This window comes from Aphis gossypii, chromosome 1 (genome assembly GCF_020184175.1).
Source record: "Aphis gossypii isolate Hap1 chromosome 1, ASM2018417v2, whole genome shotgun sequence".
NCBI lineage: Eukaryota > Metazoa > Arthropoda > Insecta > Hemiptera > Aphididae > Aphis > Aphis gossypii.
In genome coordinates this window covers 82444538-82469530 of record NC_065530.1, presented here as the reverse complement: position 1 = coordinate 82469530, position 24993 = coordinate 82444538, and the positions used below count along the sequence as shown (strand labels likewise).

The window sequence follows — 24993 nt, the reverse complement described above, 5'->3', positions numbered from 1 at the left end:
GCTAAGTTGTCAATAATCTGTGTGATGTCCGTGAGTATAATGAGTAGGTAGGCACTGTTTCTTTTATTATTATTTTTTTTAAATTTCAACAAACAATTTCTTGGGGGGGGCTCACTTTTTTTTTCAATTTTTGAATGATGATTGATGATACAGTCAGTAGATAGTTCCTATACTGGCAATACGGTATAAAAACATTGATATAAATAAATTATACTTTATTGAACGCCATTAGAAGCGGTAAACGAGTATTGAGCATTCAATAAATAAGTACATTTTGTTGAAAGTTGTACTTGTCAGGAGGTGCGAAAGAAATTTCGGGGGGGTCAAATGTCCCCCTGAAGTATACCTGGATTTAACTCTAATTGTAAATGGTGCGGTGGCGGGGATATAAACAAACAAATAGGTATTGTAAATTTGTAAATAATAATATACAGATTACCGATTTTCATTTGCTGTTGACGTTTTTGATACGTTGAAAGTAAAAAGTAAATGGTATAATCCTAGCATTTTGACTGTCAGATAATCGGATATTTCGTAATACTCGTGACGTCATGCCGTACACCAAGCACGGTTTATAGATATGTATATATGTATGAACTGTGTCTACAACGGCTCTACGCGAATGGCAAATGCGCAAACTTTAATCAAATTCAGTCTTACAATCACACCATATGCTTTTATTATCACAATCACGAACCATTCGTATTAGATAATATATTTTTAAATATTATTTTCAGTTGAATACTGATTACTGCCAATCACTAGTCTTCTAACTTCTTCGATGAATTCTTAATTAGTTTATAATTTTTACACTAAAAATAAAATGTACTAGGTACGCGCACTCACATAGCATTTTTATTATTTAGAATGAGATCGTTTTCATATTGCGACCAATAACCATAAGTAATAACATCCGATAAAAGTGTAATATTATACAATAATTATACGTTTTTGAAATGAAAAATATTAGTTTAATTTCGGATGTTTCGACGCTGAAACGCCAATTAGAAACAACGTTCGACGGAAACTCTCAAAAACGCCTTCATGTGGACGATGAAAGTGAATTTTTTGGTTTACCGAACAAAGTTAAACATTTGTTCAAAAAGCACAAAAAGATTACACAGCTTTATGGTTTCAATTCTTTTATTTCTGATCGTTTTAAATGTACCTATGATTATCTGTTTGTCACAATATTGCGTTTTACATGTAGATTGGCAAATTGAATGTTTGAATTTAGAAGCAATAAAAACTAGGAAAAATTTGGTTTATGCATTGCCTACAAGTGGTGGAAAAACACTTGTAGCAGAAATTCTTATGCTTAAAGAACTCATAGTCCATGAACGTAATGTTATATTTATTTTGCCATATGTCGCTCTAGTTCAAGAAAAGGTATGTAGTAAATGATGATTAAGTCTAAAAATTTATTTTTAAACACAATTTTTATTATAAATGAGAAGGTGCAATCTTTGTGTCCATTTGGCCTTAACTTGGAATTCAATGTTGAAGAATATGTTGGTGGCAAAGGGAAACATCCTCCACTTCACCGTAAACGCAAATCATCATTATATGTGTGCACTCTAGAGAGAGGAGCTGGACTAGTTGATTGTATGTTGGCTGATAATGGTCAATTAGGTGGTCGAAGTGTTGGAATGATTGTAGTTGATGAACTGCATCTTCTTGGCGAACAAAAAAGAGGAGCTTTGTTAGAAGCAACTCTTACAAAAGTTTTAAATTATAACCAGTCTAAGTGTAAGTAATACTTAAACTATGACATTGTATTATTTGTATTATTTTTTTTTTAAATACTTACTGTGACCATTAAATATAGATAACATTCAGATAATTGGAATGTCAGCTACAATTGGAAATATGCAAGAAATAGGTGACTTTTTAAATGCTTATGTATACACAAGAGATTTTAGACCTGTAAAATTAACTGAGACTATAAAATTTAATGAAGACATATATGTAATAAATAAAGATATTGATGGTTCTGTAAAAACTAAACTTGATAGAAAATTACATTTTGATGTAAGTTTCAACTCTTGAAAATATATTTTCATTTAAAAATAATAACTATTTTTAATTAGGTTTATTCAGATGATATGAAACGATTAGACCCAAATGGTATTGGGCTTCTTGTTCGTGAAGTATTACCAAACGGTAGCTGTTTGATTTTTTGTCCTACCAAAAGCAGTTGTCTGAGTATTGCCAAAATTGTCTATAAAACTACTGGACGGTAAGTATTATTCTCAGTAAAATATTTTTGTCATTGAAAAGGTATGCTATAAGTATAGGTATAGCATAAGGTAGTAATATTTTTTTATCTATTAGCGAAGAAACGCAAGTTAAACTTAAAGAAAAAGAAGAACTGTATAAAGCACTCAAAGAAGAAGGTGACGGTAAAGTATGCCCTTTATTAACCAGAAGTATCCTCTTTGGAGTAGCATATCATAATTCAGGTAAGTCCCTAACTATTATAATATAATTGTACTTATGAAATAAGCTTTAAGTGATACATTTTTAGGGTTGACAAATGCTGAAAGGAAACTGTTAGAAGAAGCTTTTTTAGGCGGTATTCTCAAATGTATTTGTTGTACATCAACATTAGCAGCTGGTATAAATCTTCCAGCACAAAGAGTAAAATTAAACGATTATATTTTTTAACTTTTGATTATGCATGAAAAATCTGTTAGATTTATAATATTTAATTTTTTTTCTTTTATTCTAAACCCCATTTGCATTAGTAGTTTCCAGTTTTTATTTTTTATTTTTATAGAGATTCAATAATAGTTGTTTTTAATATATGTGCAAAATTTTAGTTCCTATGGCCCATCCAACATGCAATTCTGCAAGCATTATTAAATTATAATTATAATTTATTAGGTTATAATAACATCACCATATGTTGGACGAGACTTTATGAAACGAAGCACGTACAGACAAATGGTTGGACGTGCTGGTAGAGCTGGTTTGACAGAAAGTGGTGACAGTGTTCTATTATGTCAAGAAAATGATAAAGAAAAGGTAATTATGAACACATTGAAATTTTACAAGTGGGTTATTTTTAGTTCAGTTAACAAATTTAGTGGTATCCTGTACATGTTTTTTATGCTATTGTTGACAAAATCATAGTGTATTAATATACATATATAATACATTTTAAATTATACATAAATATTTAATATTATAATATATTTTTTTAATTGTATAATATTTTAATTTTTAGATAAAAGTATTATTAGAAAGTGGTATTGAACATATTGACAGCTGCCTTGGCACAGAAGAAAATGTTGTTCTTTCAATGATATTAAGCTCTTTAAGTTCAGGATGTACATCTAGTCAACAACAACTGATAGATTTGATGAAGCGTACGCTTTTTGTTCAACAAGCTGAGAAACGTAATGTTGAATGTACAGTTGCGTCAGATCTAATAGAATCATGTTTGGATAAATTAAGATCAATAAATGCATTCGACAAACCAGTGGAAGATAAATTAAAATTAACAACAATTGCAAAAGCTGCAGTTGCTGCAAACTTGGACATATTAGAAGCACAAAAATTATATACTGAATTATTGGAAGCCTCTAGTGCATTAATATTGACTAATAAACTTCATTTATTATACTTAGCTGTTCCTTATACAGAATGTATCACATTAGACCGTCAAAATGTTTTAGATATAGTAGGTATAGAAATAGAGTATATATTATATATTCTATTCAAGTTTAGAAGTATATTCAGTGGTGGGCAATAGTTAGGTTTGCTTTTCCATTATCCTCTTATTATTGAGTTTATAATTTGTATGCCTACACAACTTGATGAAAAAATACGTTAGTGCACATATCAGCTACTTATTAAGCTTATTAACTTGAATAGGATATATACATTAACATAATATTATAAAGATTTTGAAATTATATTTCTCATAGATGACAAATTTACAAGGAGATCAACAAGCATTGGCTAACCGATTAGGATTAAATGAATTATGTATATCACAATTCTATAGTTATGGAAAAATTAAAGTAAGAAGTTTTTTTTTTTATTAAAAAATAAAAATAAATTTTAAAAATGTAGTAAAATTTGCTACTATTAAAATAATTTGCTAATCCTCAAGAAAAATTAGATGTGTTATTTTTTATTGTGTTAAATTTTTTCTTATTTGAATTTTATAGAATGTATCTGAAAGTATTTGGAAGAAGTTTCTCATGAGTTTGATTTTAAATGATTTGTGGAATAAAAAATCTATTTGGACAGTCTCTGAAACATATAACTTGCCAAGAGGAACAATACATTCATTCTTATCAAGAACTGCATCACATGCTTCTTCCATATTAAGATTTACTGAGGTGAGTATTACGTTTAATCATAATAGTGGTACTCAAGTTATTATTTTCAGCCTTAGTAAAATTTTATTTTAACCACTCTCTAAAATCTAGATCTTAAAGATTTTTTTTTAGTTCATTTTATTGCATAAATATTTAAATTGAATAAGAATCAAATAAAATATGATGGTGTATAATTTTATAAACTAAATTAAAATTTAGCTTAGAAATATTTAATGTGATTGAAGTTAATTAAGTTTTAAATTTTAGGCATTAAATGATAAAAAATTGGATCATTTCCCAATGTTATTTCAAAATATTGTCCCTAAACTCAACATAGGGATATTAGGAAGTTCATCTGATCTTGAATCTTTAATGAGTTTGCCATCTGTGAGATTTGTAAGTACATTATAATTTTTAAGTTTTCAATAAGTATGTAACTTGTTATTAAATCAAATTAACTTACAAATGTTTATTATAGGGTAGAGCAACGCAACTATTCAAAGCAGGCTATAAAACATTGAATGATGTAGCTAAAGCAAATAAAAAAGAATTATGCAAAGTTATTGATCATTTACCATTAAAAGTAGCTCGTGAGATGATTGCTTCTGCTAAAGTAAATTTTTTTTTATCTCTGATTCTATTTTATTTTTTTCATATTTATTATTTTTTATTGCATAGCTTATGTTGTTGTCGGAAGCAGAATCACTAGAAGAATTAGCTGAAAGTTTGCGTGCAGATCTAAACCAATCTATGTCAAAAAGCAAAGAAAATTTGTTATGGTTCTAAATTGCAATGTTACTAATGAAACTGATCAAGTGACAATTAGTTTTAAAGAACACCTTATTTTAAATGTTTATTTTTAGTTATCAGATTTAACAATTATTTATTTATTCAAAGAGATAATGTATCTTTTAAATTATTTGTATATTTATTGTTTAAGTAAAGTATTTATTAATGATTTGTTACCTTACAATATATATCTTTACTATTAATTAAAAAACTATTTTTCTAATTTTTAAATGTGCCATGTTCATGAATTACATAAACCATCTCAAATTGCACCTATTATTATTAATTACATTGCTCATTTTATGTAGAAAATTCAGATTTTTGTATCACATATTTGTACATTACTATAGTGGTCTAACATTTGCTATTATGGTTTTTTTTTACAACTTAAATTAAGAAAATAGTGTATATTATCTGATTACTTCCATGTTCTTTCTGGAATTTTATTTTATGATTATTTACAACCTCTTCTGTGTATGGTATGTCGTTGTTTGAATATTATGTTGTTGGTTCCTTATTTATGCCGAGAAAATTAAGCATCTCCTTCAAAAGAATTATCTACCTCATTGCTTTCATCTTAGGAAGACATTAATTCTTTGCTAATGGTATTGTGGGTAGGTAAGTCTGGTCTTTGTTTTAATGTTTCAAAATGCCATACTGTGATTTATTCAAAAACTCACTTGCAATCATTTAGTTACTTCAATTATTTAATTGACGAGATTAATGTTATTTTGTCCTGGAATGAGTTATTTTAGTTTCATACTTGATACAAAATTGTTTCTGTTCTCTAATAAGTTTCTTTATTAATCTATTTTTGAGTTCGAGTATGATAAGTGTCTGTTGAAGTAAGACCAATGGAAATTTTCTTAAGTTAAAAATGGTCTTTTATCGTGGAAATTAACTAATAGCAATACTGTTGAGAAATAAATACATATTGATGCAATAGCTGAAATTTTATCCTCTGAAGTACAATCTCTAATTCTCATTGGAGTTTTTCAAAGAATATAATATAGTTTTGGTTCTATTTAATATTTTCTCAGTTAATGAATCAACTAGTTCAAATACATCTACGATATCTGATATCTCGTATATCAGAATGTGAATATTATAAAGCTATTTTAACCAGATTTAGTGACAGAATCATAGACTCTAATAATCTTAAAAATCACCTTAACCTATTATTTAGTTGGAACGCTAAGTGAAGAGTCAGAATTAACACTTCTAAACACCATCCGCACAGTACGTTCACAGTCTGTAAAGGAGTTTACTTACAATTTTAATCAACTTCATGATTCCTAAGTTAATCAAAAGTTTGCTACTTGGGTAGCGATTAGCTTGCAGATTAATGAGTCAACTGGGCTTACAATATTAAAACATAACGACTATTGCTATGAAGACATAGGAACCTCTATGAAATAAAAATAAAAAAAATAAATTAATTCTATACCAAACAACATTGTTAATGTCTTTTTGGTCTTAAAGCATCCAAACCATCCATAAACATAATATAGATATAAAATAATATATCACGTCTATGAAACCATCCAACTTACAAAACGTTCAAGCATTAAAATCAACTACCTACACTACACCTGATAACAGGTACATTTTTCTGTACAACCAATCATGGTTTAAGCTTTGATTTACAGATATACACTATATCCAAAACTGCACACGTCTATTATAATAGATTCCAATCCTGCTTAGTCAATCTTCCACCCCTCTCCCTTATTAGAATTTCAATTCAAATAATTGATAAATATCCTTGCGAATATACCTAGATGGTTAATTTGTCAATGGTGCAGACTTCATAAATCTAATTTAATCCCTTAATAACATCAGACAAAAAAAGAAGTTAACAAAGGGTTGCTTCTTTTAATCAGCTTAATACACTAACCACTTAAACACATAGTAAAGAAAAAAAATTATTTACAGAATGTATAAATCCTATTAAATATATATATATATATATATATATATATATACCAATTATAATTTACACAAACACAATATAATAATACATTTTACTTCACATGGCTACAAATTTTAATAATATACGAGAACCAGATAACCTAATAAATGAAAACTTAGTATTAAGTATAAATATTTGATATTTATTGCAAAAGGTTATGATATATTACAAGTAACAGATAAGTTTACAAATAATTGAATTTTATGAATAATACTTTATAAATAACAAATAAATAATACAATATAATGAGCATTAACATGCAACAAAAATTATTATATATCTATTATCTCTGAATTTAATATTATATTTACTATGTAGCTATGTTATAAAATAAAAAAACTCAATAGAATAAATATTTTACTGTATAGGAATGACAGAAAGGAAATTATAATTACAAATTATTTTGCAGGCGAAACAGATTTTTTCAATGGAGTCTGTTTAAGTTGAAGAATGATAGATCTCATACGTGTTACATCTTTACTAGCACGACTGGATTTTGGGTTAAAATCGCAGAGTTTTGAGATGCGGTCCCATTCAGTGCCCGGCTCAATTTCATCAGATTCAGCAACAAATTGTTTCTCTGCATTTCTAGATGGAAAAAGAACCAATGATATTATAAATAATATAATAAAAGTCACTACATTTTCTAATTCAAAATAGTTATCAATCTAATAAGCTTTTAATACTGTATTACTCACATCGCAGATTCTCTATTCCGATGAAGCATTTAAAGAAAATATATTTATGATAAAAAAAAGTTTAGACACAATAGATAGTATTTTAAATATTAGTTTATATTACCGATTAACATCTTTAGTTTTTGCGATTTGTTCCTTGTGAATCTTGTACCATTCTTCCAATTCCTTTTTAGCGACCAATCGTAATTCTTCCTTCTTTTTTTCTTCATCAGCGTCTTAAGATATATTTACAAAATAAATTAAGTAAAAACTCATTTAATTCTTAATCATTATATTTATAATACCTTTTTCTTCTAATCGAGTTTTTTGTTCTTCTCGCCATTTCTTAATTTTTTCTGGTTCTTCTCTTTCAATTTTTGGAGCAATAATTGGTGATGATGTATCTAAAGAAAAAAAGATAGTTAACGTCATACAAATTATTAAAATGTTTTATATTTTAATATTTATAATCATACCCTAAAAAATAATAATTTACTCACAAATTTTTTTAGGTGAAACCAATTTTTTTACTGCACAGACATGTACAAAATATACAAAAACTATTTTTAGATTCTGATAGGAGTGATGAATGTGTTGATTTTTGATTGGGGCTTTTTTTTTATTTTGGGTGAAGACACTTTTTCTAATAAAAAATGTTATCTAGTTTGTACTTTGGTAGGCCGAAATAAGTAGAAAATGTTCAGTACTATTTGAAATTATTGGGAGGGGAAGGTATACAAATATTTGTTAAAATTATGACTGAAATAATAGTTTAGTAACAGTGGTTACCAAAAATTTAGATTGTCTCCATTCAGAATCGTTTTTTGTAGATGGTAATAGCCAATATGTATATCATTAAATTTAAATTTATTATATCAATTACTGCATTATAGTGACCAAATCTACTACAAGATATTATACTTAACACTATACAGCAGAGCAATTATTTGCTTACAGACTTTTTTTAAAATTAAATCATTGAAAAGTAAGATAAGAGACATATTATTAAGATAACTAAAAAGAAAGGCTCTAAATATATTCACTTAAAAATTATAAAAATAAGCATTTATGAACCAAAAATGGTTAAAAATAGTTAACCATAAACACCATACTTCAAAAAAGTATGAATTACTTTTTGGTAATATAAAACAATTTATAACATTTATAATAAATTAATAACTAAGTAAGAAGACCTAACTTGCCTTTTTGCTTTTATTTTTAGTAACTTAACATAGTTTTTACTTAAGTTAGAAAATAATGCTACATGCCATTAAAACGGAATGACTTTAATGTGGTAAAATATGATCTAACTGTACAGTGTTGGAATATGATGTAAAAAAAAAAAATAGTATTTTCAATCATACTTTTATGAAACATATAATGTGCTTAATTCACAGCAAATACAATCAACTAGTTACTAAAAAATATACAAATGTTAACAAATCCAGCCCCTAATAGTAAGATCAAAATCATAAAATACCCTCTTTAAATTAAAAAATATACCGGATAATTCTTTAATTGAACTCATTATTTCAAAATCTAATAGCGGTTTATAATTTTTTACATAATTTCTAATCAAAATTAAACACTTTTGTTTTACATAAACATTTTTTATTTCATATTTTGATATATAAAAATCAAGATGTGAACAAATAGGTAATGAGTAATTAGTATTTTAAGCATTGTTAAACAAAGCAGTAGATCGACATTTTACGGGTATCCCTATACTTCTCTACTTCTTCACTTGATTCACTTAAACTTTCAATACTTTTAACTCATAAACTATTAATCCAGTTTTTAATTTTTATGTATTAAAATACTCAACAAAATGTTCTGCTTCAGAAGTTTTGTAAAAAAAATGACTATCAAAACCATTAATAGATTACGAAATAACGAGTGATTGACAAAAGAATAGTTTTGTATGTTAAATTTTTGAAGTAATATTTTTATTTAAAAGTAATAAAGATTTGTATAGAAATATAACAATTAATAATTATTTAAATTTCTAAAGAAAAGTAAAATTGACTAATTAATTAAATTATAGAAGTTAGGTACATTTTATCATGGAGCACAGAACTATAAAAAGGAATCAACTCGTAACTAAAAAAAATTGCAATTGCAACAGTTTTATAAAATAAATCTCTATAATACATTCTCAACATAAAATATAACCAATTAGTTTTTGATTTATTTATTTCTAACCAAATTGAAGCTACTCAGTAATGTTTTAATTTTTAACTACATAATAATATAAACATATCCATTCTAATAAAAGGCCATCTTAAATCAAATTGTAAATATACAAAACTACAACTTTAACTTAATGCAATAAAACAAAAATAAATTTATATCCATATGTTAGGAATACATATAAGGTGCATTTTCAGCCTTTTACTTACCATCATCACTATTTGTAGCTGTAAAACCATTTGTTAATCCATTTTCTAGGTCAAAGGAAAAAAAAACAAAACAATAATAAAACAACACTTGCAAATAATAAAAGAAAAAAGCATTACAGAAATTGGCGTAACTAGACTTCTACTCGAATAAGAACTTGGGGTTATATTAAATAAAAATTGGTAGTTAAAGTGAATGATAAACACATACAATAATTTGGCTTGATCTCGAGAAATAATTTAGAAATTGATTCTAAGAACTCCAAGCTATCTAGTTGCGCCAACAATTCTATATATAATATTAAAATTATTAGGTATTAGGTAGGGGTACATTCTTACTCATTTTTTTTTTTTTTTAAAGAAGTAATTACAATTTTTTTTTTAATGACAAATTGCTTCAATAAGTAATTTATATTCTTTATTACTTTAATTATAAAAACAAGAATAAAAATTTATTTTTTTAATGTCAAGGAACCAATAGGTAATTAATATTATACAAATTACGTTTTTCTATTCTTCAAAATAGTTTTTAATAGTTACATTAAAACAGACAATTAGTTTTAACTAAACTTTAATACATGACTCTGTTAGTATTAAAATTAAGTGTTTTATTTTTTAATATTATAAAGTATTTATCATAATTAAATTTCATAAAAATTAAGAAACCTACAATTAATGAAATGTCAATACATAAATGGTTTAAATAAATAGTACTTAAGTCTTAGGACAATTATTAAACATTGATATATTTTGTTTGAATGAACTTTAAATCTAACAACTCACCGTTCACAGAGTTAGTTAACTGGTTTTCTGCACTATCAATTATTTCAAAGCTGCTTCCTGAACCTAATCATACATACAATTCATAGCATGCAGAAAAAAAAATAATATAAAGACATGAATAAAAAGCTTCACAAAGCAGGCAAGTGATGACTATTATATTCTGCTAGTCGAGATTATTAGTAGTTACCGTTTGATAAGGTTTGGGTGACACCGATCGGTACATTGGGTGTGTTGAGATCGTCTTCTAAGCCCGCCAATTGAGTTTGTTCGCGAGCTAGAAATTCTGCGGCTGGATCGACATCGTTATCGTCGAAATTGTCACCAAAGTTATCCATCACTTCAAACTGTTCGAAAAATAAAATATATGAAATACCTAGATAGAGGTGTAACAGTATTTTATAACAATAAATGATCGAGATGTTCGGTGTAAAAATAATGTAAGGGCCGAACCGATTGAACTGTAGTCTGTAATAATATTTAGAGATAAGATAACGAATAATAACGACGACAGATGAATAGAAATAAAATTGCCAATAAAGGCGTATTTCGATATTGAATTCCCCTGCGACTCGACGATGACGTGTAAAAATAGGCAGCAGACTTACGTTCAGAAATCCGTTCTTCGATCGAATTATTAATGTTCAACGACCGTTCGTAGTCAGTCGTACGCGTACGGAGTCTTTTGACAAACGGCAGAAAAATTAAAACTGTAAACGGGTTAAACGATTATTATGGACGGAACTTAGTGACTACTGACAAGAAAACAAGATCGAATGCGAGTGTCGGGTGGCACAGGGGCACAGGCACTGTCAGTGAGCACTGTGTGGTGGGCAGGAGTGCAGACGAACGCAAGATTAGAGTGATTATAATCGTGCTGATAAATACGAATATTTGATAATATGGGTCACAACCAATTCACCCAAATTTTTTTTATCCGAATTATTAATACTCCCAATATAATTTTCTTCCGGAAGTTCCAATTAAGACTTAAGTTACTCGCAAAATCATTGCCCCAATAAAAGCCATTTTATTCGATGGTGCCAAAATGTTGAGATAATATTATTTTAATGCGACGAAATTATTATTAATTAGTTTATTTGTTGATAATATGTTCTATTATTATTCTTAGGACGGTCTTACTCTATGATTTATGGTGTTTCGGGAAAAACATTATTGTTTAGAAACGTACGTTGGAAAATGTTTATATTTTGGTCGGTTTCTTATTTGGTTAAATCAGATTTTGGAAGAAAATTTATTTTCAATAATAACCAAGTTTAGAGTAATAATTATTGGGACAATTATTGTTATTTAGAAACGAACGTATTTGTAAAGTGAGAATTAGATACCCTAAAATATTTATAGTAAATTAGTAAATTATATTAATTCGTGACTAACACTGTTATCGCTAGCGGCTTCTTATATTTGGCCGCGGAAATAGAATTCATAATACCATATCCTACGTCCGAATATATTGGTATTTTAATATATTAGTTGGATTTGGGTTTCGGGGAAACAATTTTGGAATGTTTTAGTGAAGTATAAAAAATGTTATGATATATTTAGGGAACTAATTATGCCAATCATCGGTTGATTAGGAAACGTACTATATTCCATATCTACTACCTATATATATTTTATATCTTTAAAAATTATTAACAAAACTAAAAAATTAAAACCAATATATTATGCATTACCTTTTTTTTTTTATTTTTTGAAAAAAGCAAAACTAGCTAAAAACTTAAGCAAATGCATAAAAAAATAGTTCATGGGGGATATGACATTCCCATCCCCCTAGAGCACGCCCTTGATTGAGTAAACAAAAAAGCAATACAGAGATTTTAGAACTATTGCATTATTGAAATCGGAACATATTCTACTAACATTGAAGACGATTTATTCATGATATGTATAGTGATCATAGAACTATAAGGAAGAGTCAAAATATTTACTAAGGTCATTAATACTAGTAATAATAATAATAACTCTAGCCAATCAATGGTATTTAAATAATATTTATAACTTTGAGTTATGTACTTTTTTGAATATGTCATAATTTTACATTTTCTAACATTAAAATATAGTTCATTAAGAACACACTATTGGTAGATTGAGGTGTAATGTTTATTAGATTACTAGATTTTTAGTAGTATAATAAATAAATCTATGTATATTGATACTAGTAAATACATAAAAATTGAAAACCTATTACAAAAATAGTGTTTATATTTGACATTTTATACTTAATAACTTAAATTATACATAATATTTCCAATAATTTGTCATTATAAACAATACTATTAATAACATTTTATTCACATAATTCTAACATGGACTGTACAGACATTGGAGCAAAATTTGTTCCATCTTGGCTAACAAATAAAACTCCACGGTCAATAAATGCTTGAAGTCTTGCTCCACATCTATATACTTGTTTGGCTTCTCTAAAACGACCAGACATAGGCATCCATAAAATACCTCGTTCCTCACAACGTTTCTGTACTAATTCTTTAAAGCCATGTGGCATTTGTGATGCAGTACGTACAGCTTCAGCTAGACCACCCTAAAAACATATAATATAAAACATATCAAAACCCTTAACATCATAATGATAATAAAAACAATGGTTGTTTGTAGTAATTTGTTTGTCTATTTTATAATTTAAATTATTTACGTGAATTGTTGGTGGTGGAGGTGGTTGTGGCATAGAAGGTCCTCCAACTGCTCGGCTCATTATATCCAAAGCTGAATGAAATCTCCCTTTAATGGTTGGATGTTCAACAATAACAGGAGGCATTAAAGACTTCCATCCTGTATACCAATTACTTATTTGTTCGTGATTAGGATTCATATTTATCCACATAGTAAGTGTTTTAAGCCACTTAGGAAAGAAATGTTGGTCCAACAATTCCACTAATGTAGGCAATGGTAATACATCTGACCATGCATTAACCCAATTCCAATTGTCTAAACAAAAAATAATTTTTTTTTTAAATTTTAATATCTCTACTAGTTTTTAAAAATATAGTTACCCAATTGTTGGTGATGTGGGTTGATTACAAAAGCGTGTAGAGCCGCTTGTAATTTAGGAACAATATTTTTTATTAGAAAAGCTTCCATGTAGCCTTGTTGAAAAACATTTATCCATGGTTGGAGCATCAGCTTAGCAGAACTGTCAGATGGATGCCAGGCATTTAATGCTACACTTAATTTTTGTCTTAGTGTTGGATAAACTATTGTTTCGAAATGTTTACCTATTTATGTTAACAAAAAAATAATAATTTGATTCAAAATTATTAATCTAGTTAATAATTGATATTGAATTTGGCTCACTTAAATAAGGCAACCATGGGTGAATCCATAAATGGATTGGTACAATATCAGTTAACGGATCCCATTGTTCTACTTCCGACTGTATTTTAGGTAAAATCATATTTTCAAGAACTTTATTAATTATGTCAATTGGTATCAATTCAGCTGATTGTTCAACAAGTTTCAACATACTGTTATAATCTCGACATTTCCATTGCCTAAATAAAAAATAAATGAATGAAAATACTGAAAATACCGCATAATATAAAATATAGAAGATAATTTAACATTATTTTACATAGATATCACCAGTTAACATTTTTAGAAAGCCACTTAAGGAATTCAGAGAGTTTTTGAGGATCATTAAAATATAAAAATAGAACTATTAAAATTCACTTAAAAAAAAAAATTCTTTGACTATGGGCCAGATAAAGTTTTTCGCAGACTGTAGAGATTTGTTTTTGGTGAATTTTGATATAATAACAAACAAATTTAGAATATTGAGAACAATTTATTCTTCTTTAATTAGTATTATAATCACCCGCATGCTTTTTGAACTTGAGGTACCCATTCTTGCCAAATTAATGTTTGAAATTCATCACTTGATTGAAAACCAACAGCACATGGCTCATCTAATGTTAATAGTTCTTTCCATTTTTTGAGTTCTACGAAAGGCATTGTTGGATCTTGTAATGGATTCCATGTAGATAGCATTTCTTTTATCAATATTTGAGAAATTGATAAAGCAAAGACTGATCCACCATTAAGACGATAATCTGGGTAGTAATTTTCCTAAACAATTAAAGTTAATCATTATATTGAAGAGAATATTTTTAACTAATTAACTTACTTTCATTTCTGTTAAACGTTTTATAGCTTGGTTACTATCTAACATATTTTTTTTTAATGCATCATTTAAAGATTCCATAACAATTATCATTTTTTCCAGAGATTCAATTGATTTATTTTTTTCATTAATACTTTCTCCTAATTTTGTAGTTTCTTGTTCAATGACAATAAGTCGATCTTCCGAAGTACAAAGTTCTTGATTATTAGTAATTATATTCTGCAATAAAACCAAAATTAAATGGTTTTTTTTTTATTTTAAAATAAAATAAGTTCATAGTCATTTTGTATACTTGTTCAGCTATTTCAACTAATAGGTTGAGATTGTGTAATAACTCGGGTAGATCAAAATTTGAGTATTTTTTATCTTTTCGTATTTCCCACTGATCTGTTGGTTTTTTTACACCAGATATAGCATGATATCCAGATAAAATTCTCTGTTCAGGACCAGTCATATCAATTACTTTTACTCTACTTAGTTCACTGAAATATAAAAATAAATTTTTAAAAAATTTGGAAAGTTGAACAATTTATGATGTTCTAATTATGGTTTTTTTTTATCAATGCATATAATTAAATTGATTTGATCATAAAAATGTTCAATATTAGTACAAAAAAATGAAAGATAAATAGTTTATTAATTATACTTGAATTCTCGTTTTCTTTGCCCTGGTTGTTTACTTTCTTCAATCACTTCTTCAGCTGTTTTATAAATATATTGAGTTTTTTCAGCTTTAAGTGCTTTTCTCCAACCACTAACTAGAACTTTGTTATCTTTTGACTTATCTGCTGCTTTTTCTCCATCTACTTTCATTGGTTTGGTCTTAGACTCAGGACCATATGCACCTAAAATAAGTCAAATGACTTTCAGCATGAATAACATATATAATTTTATAATTATCTATTACCAATTGCTCCTCTTCCTTTTCTTAAGTTTGCTTCAATTGGAGCCAGAATACCTTGAAGTTTTTTTCCTAAACCATGACCTGGTTGGTAACCCATCTATCAAATATAAAATTATGAGTTTAATATTTATTAATTTTAATATATAAATTAAATATTCATGATTTACTCCAAGCAACAATTTTGCACCAATTCCTTTAGTATGTTTTTCCCAATCTCCTAATCCTTTGTTCATTAGACTTGAATTTACTTGTGATCGTTTCTTTCGTAATCCTGCCAATTCTTGATCAATATCAAAACTAAATGCTGGTTTTTCTTCATCACTGTAATAATATATTAAAACAAAATATATTAAATACATAAGAAATCACATTTAACTTTTATTTTTCAAACCTGGATGCGGATATATTATCTTCCAAATTGTGAGGTTCATTGTCTTTATTTTCTTCAGTTTTAATTTCTTTTTTTTCTTTGCCAGCCTGCTGAACTCCCCCAGCCACAAATGAAACAGGAGCAGTATAGTTTTGTTTATATTTTTTATCTTTATTCTTTCTACGGCCTCCAAAACCTGAAGGTTCATCGTCACTATCATTACCTTCTTCATCTGCCCAAATTCCTAGATAATAACATAGTACATTAATATAAAAATAATTTTCATGGAGATTATACAGTATATGAAGTACATATAATGTAAGCTACAATAATTTAACCATTTAATTTTTTATACTTTTAGTTGGTTTATTTGTTTGAAAAAATGTTATTTATGGCGAATGACACATAATAAACTTAAATATTGGAAACAAGGTAGTGTTTTTTTATACATGTTACATAATTTTATGGAACAACTTATAACTTAATATGATCCACAACATTGTAAAATGATTTGCATATTAAACGAATCACATAGTTAGTACAATAATATTATAATTTATGATACATATTCAACAAAATTAATTTAATTATTTCATTATAGGTACATCATATTGTCCATAATTTATTCATTATCATTTATTACTATAAATAATCAATTGGATATAATACCGTAAATTGCTTGATTTTTTGTCAATCTTCTTTGGGGTCTGTTCATATTAAATTCATTGTCCAAATCAAAATCGGTAATTTCGAATTTTTCCATTTCATCGTCAGACATTTTTAGTGGGATAACTTTTTACTTTTTAGCTCAAATTATATGAATAGTAATTACTGTTGTTAATGCGAATATTACTAATTTACAATATTGATTATAATTATATATTATTATATATTTAATAGCTTTAAATTAAATGTTAAAACTTTTGGTTTTCGGCTTTCGCCGTTTTCTGGTAGCTAATCATCTATCAACAATTGCTTATCATTTTAAACCATAATATTGAATATTATCTATATTATCCTAACCTAACATTTATCTCGTATCTGTCATCTGCTATCAGCATTTTACAATTTATTTAGTGCTTACAAGTTACAACTTCATAAATTACAGTAACATTTTAGTTTTTAAGTACTAAGTAGTAAAATCTAAAAAAATAAAGAATAAACGGAAATGGGAGTTTTAAAACCAGGAATAAAATCTCGATTGGAGGCAGTCACCGAGATTGTCAAAACTTCTTACCATGTCGCCTTTATTCCATTTGTTATATACATGGGTATGTTGCTTTATAGTACAAACTTAAATGATGAACCACTCTATTATTTTTAATTCTCCTAATGTTTCATTTCATTAAGTTTTATAGTATTTCTTATGGTTATATTGTTTGATAGAAAAAATAATTGGATTTAATACTAATGTTAGTTAGTTTTATTAAATATATTTAAAAAAAAATTGAGTTATTACACATAAATTATAAATGAATAGCTTATGGTAAACATATTATATATTAATGTATTAATATGTTTCTTATTATTATATATATCTACAAATTGTAAAAATTAAGAAGTAAATAAATGTCTTAAAAAATAAGTATTACATTTACTTATTTTAATATTTTAAAGGTTTCAAAAAAGGACCAGAGGTTGGTGGCCCAGCATTTGGACTTTTGAGGTAGTATTTTAATTTATATTTTTTTTATTGGTATTTGAAATAGTATACTTTTATGTTTACTTATATTAATGATTTTATTAAATTATTAAATTTTAGCCTCCTGTGGCAGTAATTTAGAAAACAATTCTTCAAATCCATCAAGACAAAATTTATGTATTAAGTAGAATAACAATGGTTTATATATTATTTGTGTTTTATGCAAACATTATAAACTAGTTATTGTCATGTTGCCTTAAGTCTAATCTTTTAAAATAAATTTGTTAAAATGTGATTAGTGTACTTATTATTTATTAAGTGTTAGTTTTATTGATTCTAATATTTGTATCCTACTCATAGACTTATAATATATATAGACCGAAAATTAGTAAATGCGTGATCTATATAATATTATAAGTCTATGATCCTACTATTTATTGTTTATGAATCAAAATATTATTAATTTTTAGGGTTTAGATTTTGAATTGAAATAAATAATAAAAAATGACTTTACTGTGAAAAAACTAAAAAGGCATCTTTAATTTAAATCTAAGCAATTAAAATTACTTGTTTAACTTATTTTTATTTAAATTTAACTGTTCCCAACAGTTATTTATCCGGTATTCCAGAAACCACAATGACTAAATCTAAGATCCTGGACAATAATGATTTGGAAAAATATATAAAAACAAAAGGATTGTGTAATTTTCCTCACCACCTTTAATTCTTGAACGACATACAATTACGTCGTTCATGTCGTTTATGAGGTATTACACTAGGCGCGTTTTTTTTATTGTGGTGTCCCCATTAGGCCTAATCCACATCGTAAGCGAATACGAGTGAACGTCGATCGAAAATAACAATTGATAATATTATTAATATTATTAACTGTACTTTTTTGAGTATAAAATGCGTCTCATACGCCAAAATAAATAATTAATAATATTATATAGGTAAAATAAATAAATATTGAATTATACATTTAATAGAAAGTTAGTTAAAATAATTTTAGTTTTTTCGTAGCACGGCATTCACCCATTTTCAGCTTACCAGTATTGAATTTAAATGCATATTTAATTATCTAAAGAAATAAGTGAGGCTGTAAATATTCGATTATAAATTAGTTTAGTTGATATATTTAAATGGATAATATATATATATATATATATATATATAATATATCGCAAATTCTTGTATTTGTAAAACAAAAAAAAAAAAAAAAATAAAATAGTAATTACCTACGTTACATAAAAATGATACCCTTCCTTCGGGTACTATTATTTAAATTCAATACTTTTCTAATTCTTAAAATATACTTAATATATAAATGTATACTAGATATATAATAATATGTGTACTCCATAATATATAAATTTATAAGAAATATCACCATCTATGTACTAAAAATATTATATATTTGCAGAAGACAGACAGCTATTATTGTAGCTGATCGCTGAACTATTAAAATTACAATACGCTAAATTTTTTTAGTCTATAAGAGTATATTAATTGAAATAAATGAATATTACTTCACAACAAATATATACGTTGTTTAATTTGGTTTTTAGTTCTAATAATCAACCGTGTTTGAGATAAAATTATTTTCTAAAATAAAAATGATCTAAATGGTCATAACTATGTATTTTTGGCAAGAGACAGGGAACTTAGTATTATATTTTCATCATCATCGTCTAAAGGCCTTGCCTTGTCGTGATAGTCATAAGTCTGTTATTTGCCATGTTTTTCAATTTTGAATAAGTTGTAGCTTCCATGAGATGTTTGAAGTCTTGGGCGTCCTCTAGACCTTTTCCCCAAGATCTTTTCTTCGAAAATATTTTTCTGTTTTCATAAATGTGTTATGTCTAAATAGGTGCCCTATTAATTTCATTTTCCTTTTTAATATGTGTTTTATTATATTCCTATTTTTTTCTTACATCTTTTAACGTTTGCTCATTTGTTTTCCTTTCAAGTTTCAACCCATGATGTTGTTCATTTTTCTCCAAATCCACATTTCCATTACTTCCAAGCGGTCCTTTTTATTTTTCATGAGAATCCAAATAATTTACCATTTATCGTATTATTTTAAAATTTCACATCCATATAGTAACACACTCTAAACAAATGTTTTAATGAATTTTTTCTTCGTTTTGATGTTTTAGTATTTGCTAGTTAATAGTTAATAGGCTGTATTTTTTATGAACGTTTGTTTGGCTAAAGTTATTCTTTTTTTATGTTAATGGTGGATGTATTATTATTTGTTATTATACTTCCCAGATAGGAGAACTGTTCGACTTCTTGGATTACAATGTCGTTTAATTTTATAATTGGTTTGTTATAACTTTATTATTTCTTTATTATTATCTCTTCGGGCTGTCATTGTTTTCATTTTGGTAGCGTTTTATTTTAGTTCACCGTATTTTACCCTTATGAGGACATTGTACCCGCATATGTTGCCACGGCCTTACATACGTAGGGCATACCAAATTTTCGTTCGCAAGTTTCAAAAGTATGCTGTTTCTTGTTAGTTTTGATATTAGAATGATTTGGCCCATTATACCGTGTGTCCCAAGAAACAGGTACACTTTATCACTCATTACCCTTTTAATATTTTTCAATTCTGTTTGCGGGACATTAAATTAGACTTATAGATCATACATTTCTATAATTTAAACATTTTTTAACTTAAATATTTTACGCATGCGCATCAAAACTTTATTTGTTTTCAATGGCGCAACCCCTATTTTAAATATCATTTTTGGATTCTATTTTTTTTAAGTAATTTTGATGTATCAACTTGTATTGTAAACTCAAAATTGGTAAAATTAGAGCTAAAAATATAATTTAAAAAAAATCTTATTAAATTTGATTTTTTTTTTTTTTTTTAATTGTAAATATTATTTTCTTCTTAACACCGTAATGTAGGTAATCATAATTATTATTATTAAAGTAATAAATTATTTACTATTTATGAATTATTATTTAATTATTGCTACACATTATGTACCTAATAACATATTTTAAACATGTATTTTTAGAAAACATAATTCTAAATATCTATTTTATTTTATTCAACAATACTATACATTTTTATTTACAATTTAATTTACAGAAATTACTTACATTATTTACTGTTCAATGAATTGTTCGAACGTCCCTCCGTTATGTATAATCGTTTGTATCGAATTGACATTTAATCATTTGAACATTTATTTTATTTTTAATTGTACGTATTTTTCTTTCCATCAGAATTAGAATAATTTATTTTTTAAAATAATAATAAGCATGGGTCTTTCTATTTTGGTTATCTACCTATACCTATTAAAATGTCATTACCTATTTTTATATTAGATATTATGACACTCATTATCAGAGTCATGTGTCTTTACGGTCTTAGTAGTTCGACGTTTTATGTTCGTTATTGTCAATAGGTAGTATAAAGTTATAATTTAAATTTTGTAAGAACGCAAATTTAATCATGAATAATAATGAAAAAGTTCAGTTATTGTTGATTTACGGAAAGTATAACAGAAACGCTAGAGAAGCAACAAGAATGTACGGCCAGCAATATCTAGATCGGTATCATCCCCATTAGGTTAGGTTAGAACAGTAAATAATGTAAGTAATTTCTGTAAATTAAATTGTAAATAAAAATGTATAGTATTGTTGAATAAAATAAAATAGAAATTTAGAATTATGTTTTCAAAAAATACATGTTTAAAATATGTTATTAGGTACATAATGTGTAGCAATAATTAAATAATAATTCATAAATAGTAAATAATTTATTACTTTAATAATAATAATTATGATTACCTACATTACGGTGTTAAGAAGAAAATAATATTTACAATTAAAAAAAAAAAAAAAAATCAAATTTAATAAGATTTTTTTTAAATTATATTTTTAGCTCTAATTTTGCCAATTTTGAGTTTACAATACAAGTTGATACATCAAAATTACTTAAAAAAAAATAGAACAATCCAAAAATGATATTTAAAATAGGGGTTGCGCCATTGAAAACAAATAAAGTTTTGATGCGCATGCGTAAAATACTTAAGTTAAAAAAATTTTAAATTATAGAAATGTATGATCTATAAGTCTAATTTAATGTCCCGCAAACAGAATTGAAAAATATTAAAAGGGTAATGAGTGATAAAGTGTACCCTGTTTCTTGGAACACACGGTATAATTTAAAGGTAAAATGATTATTTAGGGCCCCACGTAGTCTTTTATTGATATTATTATTTTTAAGTAACTTATGATCATTTTAAAATGTTGTGTTTCAAAAAGATCATAACTTACTTAAAAATAATAATATCAATAAAAGGCTACGCGAGGGCCTAGATAATAATCTTGTTAGTTTTGATATTAGAGTGAATTGGCTTATTATATAATTTAAAGGTAAGATAATTATCTAGGGCCCCACGTAGCCTTTTATTGATATTATTATTTTTAAGTAACTTATGATCATTTTAAAATATAGAGTTTCAAAAAGGTCATAACTTACTTAAAAATAATAATATCAATAAAAGGCTACGTGGGGGCCTAGATAATAATCTTACCTTTAAATTATATAATAAGTCGATTCACTCTAATATCAAAACTAACAGCATACTCTTGAAACTGGTGAATAAAAATTTGCTATGTCGTACGTATGTAAGACACAGACAACACATACCGATACAATGCCCTCATATTTCTTCAATATCATTTTGATCACAATTTACAACGCTGTGTAGAATAATGGTAACGGCTCATATATTACTATCAATAATAGTAAAAACACATTTTTTTTAGAAAATTTTTTTATTTTTTTGAAAAATATCGTAAAAAAAAGTAATTTATAATCATTAATGTGTGTAAAATTAACAAATTTTTGAAAAAAATTAGACGAAAATTAAATAAATTATAAATCATTATTAAAAAATGTGTTAATTTTTTAAAAACTATCAAAAAATATTTATATAGTTTCTTAAAAAAGACTGTATTTTAAATTTGTATGTAAGTAATGTTAGTATTAGAAACGGATCCCATACAAAAATTAACTATTATTTCTATGTATGACCGAATTCTTTATGTTAAAAATAGCCTAACCAATTCTCGTTAATTATAAATACGTTATAGTTAAATATTAATTAAAATGGTATAGTACTAATTATGACGTCAATACACCTTGCAGTAAAACATGGTATACATAATAAAAACTTAATTGTCATAGGTAATTCTACTCTCTTTTTTTAGATAGATTTGTTCAATCGTTGTATCACTAAATATTTTGAAAATAACAAAACTTGTTTCTACCATGATTGATATTTTTAATACATGAACGATTAGCATTACTTTGACAGCAATTATGAAACAAAATGATGTCAGTTTCGCACAACACCTTTTTAATATATTCTCTATCCCTCCCTATATAAAATCTGTAGTTATTTTTTGCATTACATTAGGATTTTTCTATTCTGGATTAATAATTTCTTGTGAAAGTCATTCTGTCTTCAACAATGAAATTGATCAACGTATTTTTTGATTTTGTGTTTTTCACATCTTCCAATGAATTCGATGAAGGTCCAATACAGATTTCAAGTTCAATACAAACACATTTCTTTGATTTGTAAAATAAAAAAACTAAGCCCTTCTGTTTTCTAAACCCCAAAAAAATAGTAACATACCATTCTATGATCACTTTTATTTATTTTTAAAAATAATTTTATAACAAACTGTTGACCTTTAAAACCAAAAACCCGTTTTTTTTCAATACTTACAAGAGTTTCAAGTAAAAAAATGTTGTTGCATAAAAACTGAACGTTTAATAGATTAGATAATGCAAATAGACTACGGATGGAAAATACTACTCTTCTAGCCCAAATTATTAATAATCATATAAAAAATATCATTTTAGTACTCATATATGTATATTTATATCAGTGCGTTGACTGGTTGCCGCTTTATCCGTACCTACCTTTTATAATTGTAAAATAATGGATACATGAGCCGATATTATACAATATATGCATAATATAAATAACTATAAAAAAGGTATCAATGAAGTAACTATGGTAACACAATTATATAGTTTGGGTAGCATTAATTGAAATTTCTATTTAAAATAATTATATGTGTTAAACTAAATGGCTGACAGGTATTGTTACGTTATGGTGTGGTGAAGAGTGGAAAAAATTACCGATACCTCTTATTACACGAGAATAATAATACTTTTTAAATAGATAACAACAAAAATGTTATTCTGCAGCGGAGACAAATAAATACTATTTTTAAGATACTACGACAGTCATATTACTTATAGATTAAGAGTAAAAATACAATACAATATCACTCTACTAGTCTTACCGTCATCACAATTTACCGTTTTACATTTAATCTAAGCTGACGTGTGAGAATGGTGTTCTATTTTCATTGTTTCACGGACCCGTCGTAAACTTTAATTTTTGTCGTTTTTGAATACAATAGCTTGATGTGTATAAGTCTAAGAAACGCAGTTATTAAAACGCCAAAATAATTTAAGTTTAATCCAAAATATTCTTGATTTATATATTATATAATTATAAGAAATAAAAAAAAAGGAAAAATATTTAAATTAATTTTCTTTGAAAAATAAAATAAAATCGGCACTGAGGAAGTATAGTATTCCTTAATTATAACGAATGACGAATGAATATAGTTATTATGTAAAAAAAAAAACGAAATGAAAATTTAGAAAACTGTCAAAACGTATTAGGTAATAAATAAATTATTGATATTTTCATTATAATAATAAAGAATATCAATTGTGGCCAGCACAATTTTTTGTAGGTACACTTCTTTTCAGTCAGCATAGCATTATGTCATTATTTTATTATTAACATCACTGTTTGTACTTATTAATTAATAATTAATTTATACATTACAACTATTACTATTATTACATTTTTATGAAATTATTTTATTATAATGTTTAATATATATATTGTGG

The 24993-nt window shown here is 26.4% G+C and overlaps 3 protein-coding genes across 5 annotated transcripts; 1 reads left to right on the top strand and 2 right to left on the bottom strand.

The window, feature by feature from the left end:
- The first annotated feature begins 657 nt into the window (after positions 1–657).
- Positions 658–5392, top strand: LOC114122487 (helicase POLQ-like). Its single transcript, XM_027985163.2, has 14 exons — positions 658–1131; positions 1211–1389; positions 1458–1749; positions 1829–2031; positions 2091–2239; positions 2335–2462; positions 2528–2640; positions 2887–3027; positions 3230–3685; positions 3933–4028; positions 4179–4352; positions 4599–4727; positions 4810–4944; positions 5010–5392. The coding sequence occupies exons 1-14, from the start codon at positions 957–959 to the stop codon at positions 5115–5117; spliced, it is 2478 nt and encodes an 825-aa protein (XP_027840964.2). The 5' UTR covers positions 658–956; the 3' UTR covers positions 5118–5392.
- Positions 5393–7213: 1821 nt separating this feature from the next.
- On the bottom strand, positions 7214–11791 carry LOC114122485 (clathrin light chain). Of its 3 annotated transcripts, XM_050197103.1 has the most exons (8): positions 11554–11778; positions 11136–11292; positions 10949–11011; positions 10169–10213; positions 8270–8299; positions 8075–8173; positions 7894–8005; positions 7214–7680 (listed from the first exon to the last, which is right to left on the bottom strand). In XM_050197103.1, exons 2-8 carry the CDS (start codon positions 11281–11283, stop codon positions 7491–7493), a joined length of 687 nt encoding a protein of 228 aa, XP_050053060.1. In that variant the 5' UTR covers positions 11284–11292; positions 11554–11778; the 3' UTR covers positions 7214–7490. The 3 variants fall into 3 exon arrangements, with proteins under 3 accessions (XP_050053060.1, XP_027840959.1, XP_050053061.1); XM_027985158.2 differs by lacking the exon at positions 8270–8299 and having other exon boundaries at positions 11554–11791; XM_050197104.1 differs by lacking the exons at positions 10169–10213; positions 10949–11011 and having other exon boundaries at positions 11554–11777.
- Positions 11792–13153: 1362 nt separating this feature from the next.
- LOC114122484 (tuftelin-interacting protein 11) lies at positions 13154–17345 on the bottom strand. The gene is made up of 12 exons (XM_027985156.2): positions 17048–17345; positions 16400–16622; positions 16176–16329; positions 16012–16105; positions 15751–15949; positions 15397–15586; positions 15108–15323; positions 14799–15049; positions 14279–14475; positions 13978–14199; positions 13620–13912; positions 13154–13508 (listed from the first exon to the last, which is right to left on the bottom strand). Exons 1-12 carry the CDS (start codon positions 17154–17156, stop codon positions 13257–13259), a joined length of 2400 nt encoding a protein of 799 aa, XP_027840957.2. The 5' UTR covers positions 17157–17345; the 3' UTR covers positions 13154–13256.
- Between the last annotated feature and the right edge of the window lie 7648 nt (positions 17346–24993).